Genomic DNA, 15,947 nt, shown 5'->3' with positions numbered 1-15,947 from the left:
TTTTATATGCAGGTGCGGAACTTTCTTCACAAAGGACTGTTTCGTTCACCCAGTTACCGAGACCTACACTGTTGAACAGGATGTTATCCGGTGATGGGAGAAAGAAGACTTCTGACATATATGAAATGAAAAAGAAATGAAATGAAAATTGCTTATTGTCACACGTAGGCTTCAAATGAAGTTACTGTGAAAAGCCCCAAGCCGCCACATTCCGTCGCCTGTTCGGGGAGGTTGGTACGGGAATTGAACCCACGCTGCAGGCCTGCATTTGTCTGCTTTAAAAGCCAGCGATTTAGCCCTGTGATAAACCAGCCCCTGTGGGTGGTTGCTGGAGACAGGAAAGACTCCGTTAGAAGAAATAAAGGAGAAGCGGGAAGAGGAATTGGGCCTGGGACTGGAGGGAGGGGTCTGCAGTGAGATTTTCTATAGAGTAAACTCTATTTCCTCTTGTGTCAGGCTGAGTCTGATACAATTTAAAGTGGTCCATAGGTCACGCCCGACCCGAGCGTCCGTGGGGCGCGCCCGACCCGAGCGTCCGTGGGGCGCGCCCGACCCGAGCGTCCGTGGGGCGCGCCCGACCCGAGCGTCCGTGGGGCGCGCCCGACCCGAGCGTCCGTGGGGCGCGCCCGACCCGAGCGTCCGTGGGGCGCGCCCGACCCGAGCGTCCGTGGGGCGCGCCCGACCCGAGCGTCCGTGGGGCGCGCCCGACCCGAGCGTCCGTGGGGCGCGCCCGACCCGAGCGTCCGTGGGGCGCGCCCGACCCGAGCGTCCGTGGGGCGCGCCCGACCCGAGCGTCCGTGGGGCGCGCCCGACCCGAGAGTCCGTAGGGCGCGCCCGACCAGAGCGTCCGTAGGGCGCGCCCGACCAGAGCGTCCGTAGGGCGCGCCCGACCAGAGCGTCCGTAGGGCGCTCCCGACCAGAGCGTCCGTAGGGCGCACCCGACCAGAGCGTCCGTAGGGCGCACCCGACCCGAGCGTCCGTAGGGCGCACCCGACCCGAGCGTCCGTAGGGCGCACCCGACCCGAGCGTCCGTAGGGCGCACCCGACCCGAGCGTCCGTAGGGCGCACCCGACCCGAGCGTCCGTAGGGCGCACCCGACCCGAGCGTCCGTAGGGCGCACCCGACCCGAGCGTCCGTAGGGCGCACCCGACCCGAGCGTCCGTAGGGCGCACCCGACCCGAGCGTCCATAGGGCGCACCCGACCCGAGCGTCCATAGGGCGCACCCGACCCGAGCGTCCATAGGGCGCACCCGACCCGAGCGTCCATAGGGCGCACCCGACCCGAGCGTCCATAGGGCGCACCCGACCCGAGCGTCCATAGGGCGCACCCGACCCGAGCGTCCATAGGGCGCACCCGACCCGAGCGTCCATAGGGCGCACCCGACCCGAGCGTCCATAGGGCGCACCCGACCCGAGCGTCCATAGAGTTGGGGAGAGTTTAAACTAGTATGTCAGGGGGATGGGAACCTATGCAAGGAGTCAGAGAAAGAGGGAGCAAGGACAAAAACAAAAGGTTGAAAAGTGGTAGGTGGAGAAACCAAGGGCAAAATTTAAACAGGGCAATGGAAAAATATATTGGGAGCAAGACAACCAATGTGGAAAAAGACAAACTTAAAGGCTCTGTCCCTTAATGGATGGAGCGTTTACAATAAGGTGGATGAACTAATCACGCAGATAGATGTAAATGGGTATGATATAATTGGGATTACGGAGACATGGCTGCAGGGTGACCAGGGATGGGACCTGAATGTCCCAGGGTTTTCAGTATTTCGGAAGGACATGGAAAAAAAGAAAAGGTGGTGGTGTGGCACTGCTGGTTAAAGAGGAAATTAACACAGTAGTGAGAAAGGATATTAGCTCTGACAATGTGGAATCTGTTTGGGTAAAGTTGAGAAATACCATGGGGCAAAAAACATTAGTCGGTGTCATATATAGACCCCCAAACTGCAGTGGTGAGGTTGGGGAATGGCATTAAACACAAAATTAGAGATGCATGTAATAAGGGAATATCGGTGATCATGAGTGATTTTAATCTTCACATAGATTGGGCAAATCAAATTAGCCACAATGCCGTAGAGGAGGAATTCCTGGAGTGTAAACAGGTTAGTTTTCTTGACCAATATGTGGAGGAACCAACTAAAGAGCTGGCCATCTTAGGCTGGGTACTGTGTAATGAGAAGGGAATCGTTGCCAATCTAGCTGATCAAGACTCCTTGGGGATGAGCGACCATAACATGGGTACAATTTTTTAGTTGGAGAGTGAAGTAGTTGATTCGGATAATAGGGTGCTGAATCTTAATACAGGGAACTATGAAGATATGAGGCATGAGTTGGCCTTGATAGATTGGGGAGAGTTACTTAAAGGGGTGACAGTGGATAGACAATGGCAGACATTCAAGGAACGCATGGGGGAACTACAGCAACTGTTCATTCCTGTCTGGCAGAAAAGCAAAGGGGGTAAGAGGGCCAATCCATGGCTTACAAAGGAAATTAGAAATAGTATCCGATCCAAGGAAGAAGCATACAGATTGGCCAAGAAAAATAATAGGTCTGAGGATTGGGAGCAGATTAGAATTATCAAAGAAGGACAAAGGGATTGATTAAGAAGGGGAAAGTACAGTACGAAAGGAAGATTGCAGGGAACATAAAGACTGATACTAAGAGTTTCTATAGATATGTGAAGAGAAAGAGATTGGTAAAGAGAAATGTAGGTCCCCTACAGACAGAAACAGGGGACTGCATAACAAGGGACAAAGAAATGGAATACATACTTTTGTCTTCACAAAAGAGGACACCAATCAGATACCAGAAATGCTGGAAAATGAAAGATTTAGTGAGGGAGGTCAACATTAATAGAGAAATGGTGCTGGGAAAATTGATGGGATTGAAGGTGGATAAATCCCCAGGGCCTGAGAATCTGCATCCCAGAGTGCTTAAGGAGGTGTCTCTGGAAATGGTGGATGCATTGATGGTCATCTTCCGCAATTCTGTAGACTCTGGAACTGTCCCTGCAGATTAGAGGGTAGCTCACGTCACTCCGATATTCGAAAAAGGAGGTAGAGAGAAAGCAGGGAATTATAGACCAGTAAGCCCAACATCGGTAGTGGGGAAAATGTTTGAATCCATTATCAAGGACTTTATAGCGGGACATTTAGGAAGCAGTTGCAGGATCAGTCAGTCAGCATGGATTTACGAAGGGAAAAATCATGCTTGACAAATCTGTTGGAATTCTTTGAAGATGTAATCAGTACAGTTGACAAGGGGGAGCCAGTCGACGTGGTATATTTGGATTTTCAGAAGGCATTTGAAAAAGTCCCACATAAGTGATTATTGTGTAAAATTAAAGCGCATGGGACTGGGGGAAATGTATTGAGGTGGATAGAAAACTGGTTGGCAGAGAGGAAACAGAGTGGGGATTAATGGGTCCTTTTCAACTTGGCAGGCAGTAACTAGTGGGGTACCACAGGGATCGATACTGGGACCCCAGCTATTCACAATATATATTAATGATTTGGATGAGGGAACAAAATGTAACATCTCAAAGTTTGCAGATGATACCAAGTTAGGTGGGAGGGTGAATTGTGACAAGGATGCAGGGATCTTATAGCATGATCTGGACGGGTTGGGCAAGTGGGCAAATCAATGGCAGATGCAGTATAATTTGGATAGGTGTCAGGTTATTCACTTTGGAAGCAAAAACAAGGCGGCAGATTACTACCTTAATGGTTATAAATTGGGAGAGGGGAGTATGCAGCGGGACCTGGGTGTCCTTGTGCACCAGTCGTTGAAGGTAAGCATGCAGGTGCAGCAGGCGGTAAAGAAGGCTAACGGTATGTTGGCCTTCATTGCGAGAGGTTTTGAGTATAGAAGCAGGGATGTGTTGCTGCAATTATACAGGGCCCTGGAATATTGTGTGCAGTTTTAGTCTCCTTCTCTGAGGAACGATGTTTTTGCTCTCGAGCGAGTGCAGCGAAGGTTTACCAGACTGATTCCAGGGATGGCGGGACTATCATATCAAGAGAAATTGACTCATTTAGGATTGCTCTCGCTGGAGTTCAGAAGAATGAGGGGCGATCTCAGAGACTTATAAAATTTTAACGGAACTAGACAGGGTAGATGCAGGGAAGGTGTTACCAATGATGGGTGTGTCAAGAACCAATCTGAGGATTCAGGGTAAACCATTTCGGACAGATATAAGGAGATATTACTTCTCACAAAGAGTGGTGAGCCTGAGGAATTCATTCCCATAGGAAGCAGTTGATGCTAAATCTTTGAATATATTCAAGAGGCGGTTAGATATAGCACTTGGGGAGAATGGGATCAAAGGCTATGGGGAGAAAGCAGGATTAGGCTATTGAGCTGAATGATCAGCCATTATCGTGATGAATAGCGGAGCAGGCTCGAAGGGCCAAAAGGCCTCCTCCTGCTCCCATCTTTTATGCATCTATGTATAGCGCCATTGGGAGTTTGAGGAAGGGTTTTGGGGGATTGAGGGGGTGCAGCTTGGGCGTCTTAGGTTTTGGGGTTATAGTTAGTTTGTAAAAACAAAAATTGACAAACTGTTTGTATTATATTTGAAATGTTTTTTATGGGTATGTGAACTTTTTTGGATTGTTTAGAATAAAAATTTATTTAAAAAAAAACAAATTTTCTCTCCTACATGATGCGCCATTGCATTAGTTACACATCATTCTGTAACAAAAAGAACATAAGCTTTAATTACCTTCCATGAGACTGGTTCTTGCCACATTGTACACAGGCATTTCTGAGACATCGGAAGCACTCAGCAGTGAGCCGCAAACAGGCTTCAAGTTGTCCGTTCCCATTATTGTCAGGATTGTCAGTGAACATCTCTATCTCAGCCAACTGTCTTGTTAGGATGTGTACAAAACTTTCAAATAAAGATTGTGTTGCCTCTTCCCTGCAAAGAAAATTTAAAAGTCAGACACATCCTAAATACAGGCAAGTAATTGAAATAAAGCACAATATATGAAATATAACAAATGCTCCCTCAACAGATCACACTGTACTTCAAATGCATCTCAGTGTCTATTCCTAAATATGAGTAATATACAAATCTACATCTCTGAGCTTCTGAACATTTGGGGAAATTTGTTTGCTAAGGATCACTCCAATTGATAATTAGCACAATAGTCAGGTGTTTCTGCAGCCGCAGACATGAATCCAGGATGGTGTTGCCTTCCTGGTGCCAGGGTCAAGGATATCACAGAGTGAATGCAAAGCACCCCAAGTGAGGGTGAACAGGCAGCAGTCATGGTCCACATTGGTATGAACAATTACAGAGGGTTGAGGTCCTGCAGTCAGAGTTCAGGGAGGTATGTGGGGGAAAAAGCATGCAGGACTTATCTGACATGCGGGCCACACTCTTGACCTCAACCAATCTTGGGTTTGCTGAGGAGTTATGAATAGAAAATTGTTTTGCATAAAAACTGAGGAGTTGGGACACTTATAAAGAGAGAAACAAACCCAAACACATTTCCGTTTACAGACAGGTGGTGGGAGGAGAAATCACTTGCTTAAATTAACCCACTTTCTGTCCATAACTGAAATTGGGAGCTCAAATCCAGGAACATCGCTTTGAATTTGACCAGAGTCCAAGTAAGACATGAGACAAATTTGATATAAAAGAACCAATTGGAAACTAAAAGAAAATGCTCACTTGCTGAAACAAATTTTAAAACACAAGTAACTTACCACAGCAAATTATTTTTCTCCAACACTAAAAGACTGGCAATTTTTGATAACCAGATATGGTCAAGCAAGGAGATCTGAATGGTGAAACATTAGCATCCCTTAGAATAGAGCAACTGAAAGCTGTAGCTAGTTAAAGTTGTCCAGTTATGGGGAGACGTGAACTGATCCCAAACATTATTGGTAGAACGTTTGAATCTCACATTTCCAATCAAATAGACAGATGAAGGGCTCAACCATGACTCCAAATCCCCAGGCCTAGCCAAATTCAAGCTGGAAAAGCTCAAAATGCAGTTAGCATTTAAGAGAGAATGCGCGAGAGAGCGGAAGCTCTCTCCACCTGGTCGCACTTCCATTCCCAAAACTACTCTCTGAGGCACTCAAGTATGCTAGATTCATTCCCAAATTTGATGAGAGTCACATGGAGTCATTTTTCTCAACTTATGAGAAAACAGCAAGGCAACTAAAACGGTCATCGGGTATCCGGGTAGCTGCCAAGAGGTACTCGAGGTCTAGTCCATGCTGACTCTTGATTTGTCCATGCTTAATGAGCAGACCAAGGCTGCCATCCTATCCTGAAGGCATATCACCAGCAATTCCAGAACACTCAAAAGAAACCCACACAAACCTGCCTCAAGTCCAAACAGTTGAAGCAAATCACGTTTGGTTGATCTCTAAGGTCCCTAAGAATCCCACATATCTATGGGGGATTACAGGAGTTGATATTGTTAGAGGAATTTAAAAACTGCTTACCCTCCAGCCTGAGGGCATACTTGGAGGAGCAGAGAATCCTCACAGCTAGGGAATACAGCAGTAATAGCAAACAGCTACGATCTCACCCATAGATCTGGAAATCCAAACAGACTCTTTCCAAACCATTCCCGTGAAGAGTGGAATGATAAACTAGATAGGAAAAGCCACCAACCCAGAAAAGAAAACACAAAGGAGGGTGCGAGGAGTCCTCCTGCATATTAAAAGAACACCCAGAGACCAGTATGGTTCCCTCTGTTAAAAGAAAGGCCACTATATTGCTAGTCTCCTGAAGGACGCCCCTGAAGCATGGCAGGGTAGGCAGAGTGTCTCATTACAGAAATCTACCCCTTGGAGGGCATGGCACTCTGTGCCAGAGTCAGAAACTCCCAGTGAGCTTCTGTCATTTTATCTTTTCGGAAGATGTTTTGGCTGGCAAAGTGATCCAGTGAAAAGAAAAGAGGCTAACGTCAACCAGCAGAAATCTGCAGGAGTGCAGAAGGGTGGGGAATGTTCCGAAGCCCAAAAGGGTGAAATAAAACCCAGAACCATTCAGTGAGAACTGCTTAAATGTAACAAGGCTAAACCCAAGCCAATAACGTGAAGAGGTCCAGGAAGAGCTAATAGAATTTAAAATAAATTTGCAGAATATCCCAGAATTAAACAGGGACCAGAGAATTCCCAGAGCAGAGAAAGAGATAGTGAGGGAAATGCCCCGCGTAGTCTAAAAGCCAGAAAGGAAAGTTATTAAACCAGAAAAGGTTGAGGCAACACGGTAACATAGTGGTTAGCACAGTTGCTTCACAGCTCCAGGATCCCAGGTTCGATAACCGGCTTGGGTCACTATCTGCGTGGAGTCTGCACGTTCTCCCTGTGACTGCGTGGGTTTCCTCCGGGTGCTCCGGTTTCCTCCCACAGTCCAAAGATGTGCAGGTTAGGTGGATTGGCCATGATAAATTGCCCTTAGTGTTCAAAAAGATTGGGTGGGGTTACTGGGTTACGGAGAGGGTGGCGGTGTGGACTTGGGTAGGGTTTGGGTTAGGGTGCTCTTTCCAAGGGCTCGTGTAAACACGATGGGCTGAATGGCCTCCTTCTGCACTGTAAGTTCTATGAATTGTGTAGGGGAAACTTGTATGGATAGATATTTGTTGGGAACAGGAAATAGAGAGTAGTCTGAGTCATTTTCAGGTTAACATTCTGTGCCACAGAGATCAATGCTGGGACTTCAACTATTTACAAACTATATAAATGACTTGGATGAAGGAGCTGATTGTTTGGTTGCTAAATATGTTGATGACACAAAAATAGGTAGGAAATTAAATTATCGCCTCTATGTCCTCTTCACAAAGGTATTTACATAGGCTAAATGAGTGGGCAAAAAATTGGTAGATAGAGTACAATGTGGGTAAATATGAAGTTATCCACTTTCACATGAATAAAGGTAAAGCAGCATATTAATTAATTGGAGAAAGATCGCAAAACTCTGCAGTACAAAGAGCCCTAGATGCCCTGGTACATGAATCACAAAACCTTAGCTTGCAGGTACACCAAGTGACTAGGAAAGCAAATAGAATGCCACCATTTATTGTAATGCGAATGGAACATGAAAGTAGAGAATTTTAGCTCTAATTATAAAGGACAGAATTTTTCAAAGTGCGGGTCGTAATCCACGGATGGGTCACGGGTAGGTGTCAGGAGAGCTGCAGAATGATCTATTGCGGCATTCCTGAGGTGGTCCTGTTTGCAAGTGCACAACCGCTGCTACCGGCATTTTTATGGACAATGGCGGCCGCTGCTGCCTTTTGAATGAGAAGGAAAGGAGGCTGTGTGCAGTCTACCACCAGAAGGGGCAGCAGTGAGCAGGTCACGTGCCTTCCACCTACACTTGACATCAAGCGCCCTGAATGTACATACTTTTGGCGTCAAATCACAGAGGAGAGCTTCTTCCATTTCCTAGCTACTGGCAAGCAAGGCAAGAGGACTGTGAATAGGAATCATTTTCTTACAAGGTCGGTTGGCGTGGGTCACAAAGGTCAGTTGGCATGGGTCACAAAGGGCGGTTGGTTGGCAAAAGTGGGCCCTGAGAAAGAAGTTTGCAAAACACTGATATAGGACATTGGTGAGACCACATCATGAATTCTGTGTACAGTTTTGTTCTCCTTACTTCAGAAATGCTATAATGGCATTAGAAACAATTCAGAGAAGGTTCATTTGATTGATTCCTCCTGGGATGAATGGATTACCTCAGGAAGAAAGGTTGAACAGGTTGAGCCTGTATCCATTAGAGCTTAGAAGAATGAGAGTGATCTTGTTAAAACATATTAAATCCAGAGGGGGGAAATTGACAGGATGGCTGCTCAGAGGATGTTTCCCCTTGTGGGAGAGACTAGAAGTGGGGAGCACAGTTTGAAAGCAAGGGATCTCCCATTTAAGACCAAGATTAGGATTTTTTTTCCACAATACATGTGTGGTCGGTAACTCCCTTCACCTGTTCTGAGGAAAGTATCCAGTCAAAACAAACTTTTGATACAGTTGATTCTTGATATATTAATTTAAATGAAGAAAAGCTTTATTAGAAGGTACAAAACACAATTAAATGTGCAACTGTAATTAAGTTAGTGAAACATGAAATTTTGATTCCAGAGAAAAAAAGTTGTGGATTAAAGGGCACAAAAATATATATTTAAAAAAACAATGCCATTGTTTTTTTTTCAATCTGTATATTTTCCTAACTCATTCAGGATTGGTCTGTCAATGTAAGTGTTTTCTTAACTGTTCCTTTTCTAGCTATGTTCCTCACTTCAGATTCATACATTTCCAATCTCCAGTTCTAATTTACTTCTATTTAACTTTGAGCCAATTGATAAAGAATGACAGAAAGCAAGAGCAGCACAAACCAAAAGCAGCATCGGGAAGCACATACAAAATACAAGACTGATAGAATAAGTGAATCTTTTGTGGCATTCCCCACATATGCACATGAATGAAAATGAAATGAAAATCACTTATTGTCACAAGTAGGCTTCAAATGAAGTTACTGTGAGAAGCCCCTAGTCGCCACATTCCGGCGCCTGTTTGGGGAGGCTGGTACGGGAATTGAACCGTGCTGCTGGCCAACCTTGGTCTGCTTTAAAAGCCAGCTATTTAGTCCTGTGCTAAACCAGCCCCTGTGCTAAACCAGCACATAGATAGGATGTGAAAGAAATTAAGCTGTAGATTGACAAAGAAAGGGAAGGAAAACATTTGGGATGGGGGAAGTAAAGATTTAAGGTGAGTGGGTCTGCTTACAGCACATACAAAGATGGGAACATTGTGTTCATTATATTTTTAAAGTAGGTAGTGTTGATATGGAAGCCTCACCGATAATCAACCTAAACAATAATTTCAAGAATCCAAATATCCCATAATGTTTGCCTTAAAAGAAACATGTATCAAGAGTATTAAATGCTACGCGTGGCTGTTCTTATAAAACAGCACTTTATCTGATTTATCATAAACATCATGGGAATCTATGTTTATAAAAAAATAAATCCAAATGTTTAGTCCATTGCAGGACCATAAGACATAGGAGCATAATTAGGCCATCCGGCCCATCGAGTCTGCTCCGCTATTCGATCATGACTGAAATGTTTCTCAACCCCATTCTATGCCTTCTCCCCATAACCCTTGATCCCCCTATTGATCAAGACTCTGTCTATCTGTGTCTTAAAGACACAGTGATTTGGCCTTCGCAGCCTTCTGTCCTTCCATTAGCATGTTTCCTTCTCCTCGGGATGAATTTCTGTTGTGCCTCCCGAATATCCCCCAAAAACTCCTGCCATTGCTGTTCCGCTGTTTTCCCTGCTAAGCTCCCCTTTCAAGCAACTCTAACCAGCTCCTTCCTCACGTCTTCGTAGTTACCTTCATTCAATTGTAATACCATTACATCTGATTCCAGCTTCTCCCCCTCAAACTGCAGGGTAAATTCTATCCTAATCAGTTCTGCCTCATCTCACATCACCAAATTGTGAATTGCTTGTTCCCTAGTGGGCTCTACCACAAGCGTCTCTAAAATAAAATTTCGTAGACATTCCACAAATTCCTTTTCTTGGGGTCTGCTACCAAACTGATTTTCCCAGTCCACTTGCATATTGAAATCCCCCAGGATTATTGTAACATTACCTTTCTAATATACCTTTTCTATCTCTTGATTTATTTGCTGCCCCACACCCTGACGTCTGCTCGGGGGCCTGTACATAACTCTCATCGGGGTCTTTTTTTCCTTTGCAATTGCTCAACTCTACCCACACAGATTCTATGCCGCTTCTTTCTATTGATTTAATTTCATTCCTTACTAACAAAGCAAACCCTGCCCATCTGCCTGTCCTTTTGAAAGGACACAGATCCTCGAATATTTAGATCCCAGCCCTGGTCCCCTTGCAGCCACATCTCTGTGATGCCCACAACATCATACCTGACCAATTTCAATGTGTGCAACAAGCCAATTTACCTTGTTCTGTACACTGCGTGCATTTAGGTACAAAACCTCAAACCTGCCTTGACCTTCTCACATTTACGCCTTTTTTTGCTCCGTTTGACATTGTGTGTTCTGGAAACTTTACTAACCTCTCCTGAGCCCTCGGTCCCTTTAACTAGTTTAAAGTCCTCGTCATTAACCTGCACTTCTACCTTCTCCTTTAACTTTGATTTTCTAATTCTCCATACAACTGAACACAGCCCCCCCCCCCCCCCCCCCCCCCCCCCCTCCTCCTCCACTATTTAGTTTAAAGCCCTATCTACAGCCCTAGTTATGCAATTCGCCAGGACTCTGGTCCCAGCATGATTCAGATGAAAACCGTCCCATCGGAACAGGTCCCCTCTTCCCCAGTACTGGTACCAATTTTTAAAAAAACATTTTTTTCCACACTAAACTTTGAGCCACGGATTTACCTCCTTAACCTTATTGATCCTATGCCAATTAGTTTGTGGCTCAGGTAGTAATCCAGAGATTATTACCTTTTTGGTTCAGCATCTTAATTTAGCTCCTAGCTGTTCATACTCCCTTTGTAAGACCTTTGTCATTGTTCAACCTATGTCATTGGTATCTACGTGAACCACGGCAACTGGAGCTTTACCCTCCTACTCCAAGTTCCTCTGCAGCCCAGATGAGGTATTCCAAACCTGAGCACCAGGCAGGCAATACAACCTTCAGGATTTTTGATCTTGGTCACAGAGAACAGTGTCAATGCCCTTAACTATACTATCTCCAATTACGACAACATTTCTTTTCTCTCCCCCCACTTGAATGGCTCCTTTTACCACGGTGTTGTAGTCAGTTTGCTCACCTTTCCTGCAGTCCCAGTTTCCGTCAACACAGGGAGCAAGAATCTCAAACCTGCTGAACAGGGACAAGGGCTGAGGCTGCTGCAACCCTACCTCCTGGATCTCTCTACCTCCCTCACTCGCAGCCACACCCACTTGTCCCTGCCCACTGGCTGAATTTAAGTTAGTTATTTAAGGGGTGTGTCCAGGTACCTCTCCTCCTCCCTGATATGTTGCAGCGTTCGAAGCTCCAAATCCAGCTCATCAAGCAACCAACACTTACTACAGATGTGGTCACTGGGACCCACAATAGGGTCCACCAGCTCCCACATCATGCAGGAACAGCACATCACCTTCCATCTCTATTTTATTTAATTAGTTTTAATTTTTTACATTTTTAATTTTTTTGTACCTTTTTAAAATATCTCTCCTTATTACCTCAGTCTGAAAGCAATTTATAACCAGTAATTTAAAGTGGATTTTCAAATTCAGCACAGCTTCTCTATTAGCCAATCAAATCACAACCTTCCTGAGATGTTACTTTTCAGTCATCGTCATGTCCCCCCCCCTCCTCGTTACTACCAATTATGGCCCTTACAGATTATAGCACTCTCCCATTGTAGCCTCAGCTGCAGCAGGGCAAGACCCCTCACTGAAGATTTAATGGTTACAAAGCAAGAAGAAAAAGTAAAGAGCACCTCTTTCTGCTCTGAATTCCCACTCTGCTTCAAATTCTCAAATTTAACGCTCCCTCTGATTGTACCTCCCTCCAGATGTGGCCTCTCCCATTTCTCATGTGCAAAGATTGTGCAAGATAAACGGAATTAGTTCCTCAACAACGAAAGGGCAGAAATATTATGAAGCTACTGCTTCTCCTTATGTAAACATGTCATGCATGTGCACTGACAACACTCGCCACCATCATCACTACCTCTGATTGGTCATGCTGCTTCTTCGGTATTGGATGAGCAGAATGTTCCTTTAATTAAACATGAGAAAATCAAAGCCTTTATGCTTTATCATCTGCCACAAAATCCATTCCCTAGCCACAACAGCATCCCTCTCCAGAGTCAGTGTCTAAGGCTGAACCAGACTGTTTGCACCCTTGCCATCCAATTTGACCACGAATTGAGCTTCCAACCCCTCATCCTCTCCATCAGCAAGACCACCTAATTCTACCTCTGTAGCACTACCCCTATCCTCAGATGAAACCATCATCCATACCTCTGTTATCTCAAGACTCAAATATTTCAATGCTCTCTTAGCCAGCCTCCCATCTTCCACCTCCATAAACTTGAGCTCATCCAAGGGGAAACAGAATCTCAGAATATGCTCTATCTAGGCCCCTCAACGAGGTCACCCTTCAGCCTCCACAATTCCAAGGAAAGTAACCTCAGCCAATCCAATCTTTCCTCATAGCATTAATTGTCAAGCCCAGCAACATTATATCCTAACTTAGTCTCATTTACCTATTACTCACATTAGCTGCCAATTCAGCCACACGTTAATTCCCCCACCAAAAAGATCTCTGTAGCCTCCTCCAGCATTAACTCTCCTTCAATTCTAGGCATGCCCAATTTTCTTCACTCCACTGTTGGGTGGCCATGGTTTCCATTGTTTAGGCCCAATAATTCAGAATTTCCTCCTCCTCTCTAGTTGCGTCTCCTTAAAATGTATATGTTTAATTACGTTTTTGCTGACATATTCCAATGTTACTCGTGTCAACTTGAGGCATTTTGTTTTGTTAAGGCTCTATAAGTACGTGTTCTCATTGTAACACTGCATGTGTAATCCCGAAGAAAATAGGTTTTCAAGATTCATATCTGAGAAATGTATAGAAATCTCAATTACTTCGTTTTCCAACAATTTCTTTTAACTTTATCAATGCTCGGCTATATTTCCAGGTAGAAAAAGGGTGGCTACTCTACGAAACAATTTCAAGACGAACGGTGACATTAAGTTTTTCCCAGCACTTTCCCTATAAAATCTTCACCCCTTTGAAAGCGTAAAATAGGCGTTAAAGCGAAGGGCAGGCTTATGAATCACAGATGAAGATATATGCAGCCGAAAGGTAAACTCTTCTGGGCAAACGGATTAGGAGCATTTTATTTCGGGGGGGAAAATAATCTTCACTTATTATAGTCAGACACCTGCGTTTTAATTGAAGCCTGAGCACAGAAACAGCTCCCCCTGTAATTTAGAGCAGCCACTCACTGACGCACCTATTCGGTTGTTCTCTGAACGCGATGGTCAAACTCTGGATCGGTGTCATGGCAACCAGCTCCAGGTCCGCTCTTTGGCTGCTTCGGGCTAACTGGCTGAGCCGAGCTGTTAATTCGGGCACCGACTGACTGGGCGCCGCCATCTTGCTCCCCGCTGCGGGGGACTGACGTCACGACGCAAACGCACGACGTCGGCAGCCAATGGCAGGCGGCGGGATTTGAAGGCGGGCTCTTCAAATTGAGTCTTCACCGCGCATGTTGAACTCGTGACGAAGGGGTCAGTCACCACAGGCAACAGCTGTAGGTGGGATTTCAGGTCGCTGGGCCTATTCTGGCCAAGAGGCGAGTAGGATAGAGGTCAAGGGATAAGGAAATAAGGTCGTCAAAAAATTTAGGTTGATGCCGCTGGTTCAGGCAGGTTTCTGGTGAGGGCCACACCGTTTTGGGAAGAGTATTCATTTACCCAGCAGAAATATGTAGTCTTTCCATTGTCCTTAATTTGACAAGCTTTGACAAAGAGTCAACCAGACTCGAAACGTCAGCTCCCATTTCGCTCCACACATGCTGTCAGACTTGCTGAGATTGTCCAGTGTTTTCTGGTTTCGTTTCCGATTCCACCATCCGCAGTGATTTGCTTTTTATACTAGCTAATTTAATGTCAGCCGTTCTGTTTTCAACCTGAATATTTCTGCCAATTCTTGTGCTCTTCGCTTCGCCCTGAACGTCAGTAGAAAGAGCCCCCCCCCCTCCCCCCCACCCCCTGACTTTCAGGTTAATTGCCCATTGCTTTCTACTGGATGTTGCTGAGTTTTGTAAGAAGTCTTACAACACCAGGTTAAAGTCCAACAGGTTTGTTTCGAATCACTAGCTTTCGGAAAGTAGCTCCATCCTCAGATTCACCCGAGGAAGGAGCTGTGCTCCGAAAGCTAGTGATTCAAAACAAACCTGTTGGACTTTAACCTGGTATTGTAAGACTTCTTATTGGTCCCACCCCAGTCCAATGCTGGCATCTCCACATCATGGTTGCTGAGTTTGTGCAAGTGTTTTGGGGCTTGTATGGCTCTTTGAACTGCCAAAGTCCACAGAGAGGATTGTGACAAGTGCATAATTCAGCTCGGACAGCTTATTTCCCGCCTTGGCCCACAGTATGACAGAGTGAATAAGCAAGCTCTTTGAAGGGAGAGAGAGAAGGGCTCTTCACAGGAGGTCAAATCAACCCAATGTTTTCAAAGAGCAACTCCAACTTCAATCTCGGAGAGAAACAGTTTGTTGCCTCCACTTCACCAAGGAGGTGCTCACTGAAATTTGCCACCTGTTGGGGCCACAGCAGCAACCTTGAAGCAGGGCACGGGTGACATTGCCAGTGACTATTAAGGTGACTATAAACATGATATTTCATACCTTGTGCTTATTCCAGGTGGGACAGACCATCTTTGCAACATCTCCCAGTTTGGTAACCACTGTTATATAAAGAAAAAGTCACCGAGGCTTTGTATGCTAAGAGAGCTGAATACATAGACAGATCAAGCTTGACAGAATTGCAGGCTTCCCCATGGTAAAGGGTACAGGGGCTACATGTAAATTTAAGACCAGAGAAAATTCAATTCCTCCAAAGTCTAGCTGACGTGACCAAAGACAGCCAATCATGATATTATGACCTGGTCTTCTGGCAGCAATGATGATGCCTTAATAATGTGGCAGTCTGTTGCTCCAGCAACATTTGAGCTGCAATAGCAAAGTAGAAAGTAGCTATTGTGGTGATATGCATCACTGTAAACACACAAGGGGTTAATGTAAATACACTACGACTAAGTAAACACTAGAGGGAGCACCAGAAACGTCATGACATACAGCTAATGAATACATAGAATAAGACACGACCAGTGGGCAGTCAAGACACCCAGAGGTGACACTACCACAAGGAGGCATTACACAACCCATATATAAGGACAGGCACACATG

The 15,947-nt window shown here is 45.3% G+C and overlaps 1 protein-coding gene across 3 annotated transcripts in view; it reads right to left on the bottom strand.

Annotated features, from left to right (window-relative positions):
* Window positions 1–14,162, bottom strand: part of atxn10 (ataxin 10) — a 281,641-nt gene extending 267,479 nt beyond the window's left edge. For 2 of the 3 annotated variants that reach the window (XM_038780461.1, XM_038780462.1), the window contains exons 1-2: window positions 13,986–14,162; window positions 4,724–4,921 (exon numbers count right to left, since the gene is read on the bottom strand). In XM_038780461.1, coding sequence (XP_038636389.1) covers window positions 4,724–4,921; window positions 13,986–14,128 — 341 coding nt within the window. In that variant the 5' untranslated portion in view covers window positions 14,129–14,162. The remainder of the gene's footprint in view (window positions 1–4,723; window positions 4,922–13,985) is intronic. The other variant, XM_038780460.1, reaches the window with a different exon arrangement.
* Window positions 14,163–15,947: the final 1,785 nt, after the last annotated feature.

The sequence above is a fragment of the Scyliorhinus canicula genome, chromosome 20 (genome assembly GCF_902713615.1).
Source record: "Scyliorhinus canicula chromosome 20, sScyCan1.1, whole genome shotgun sequence".
NCBI lineage: Eukaryota > Metazoa > Chordata > Chondrichthyes > Carcharhiniformes > Scyliorhinidae > Scyliorhinus > Scyliorhinus canicula.
This window is presented reverse-complemented; position numbering and strand designations above follow the sequence as displayed.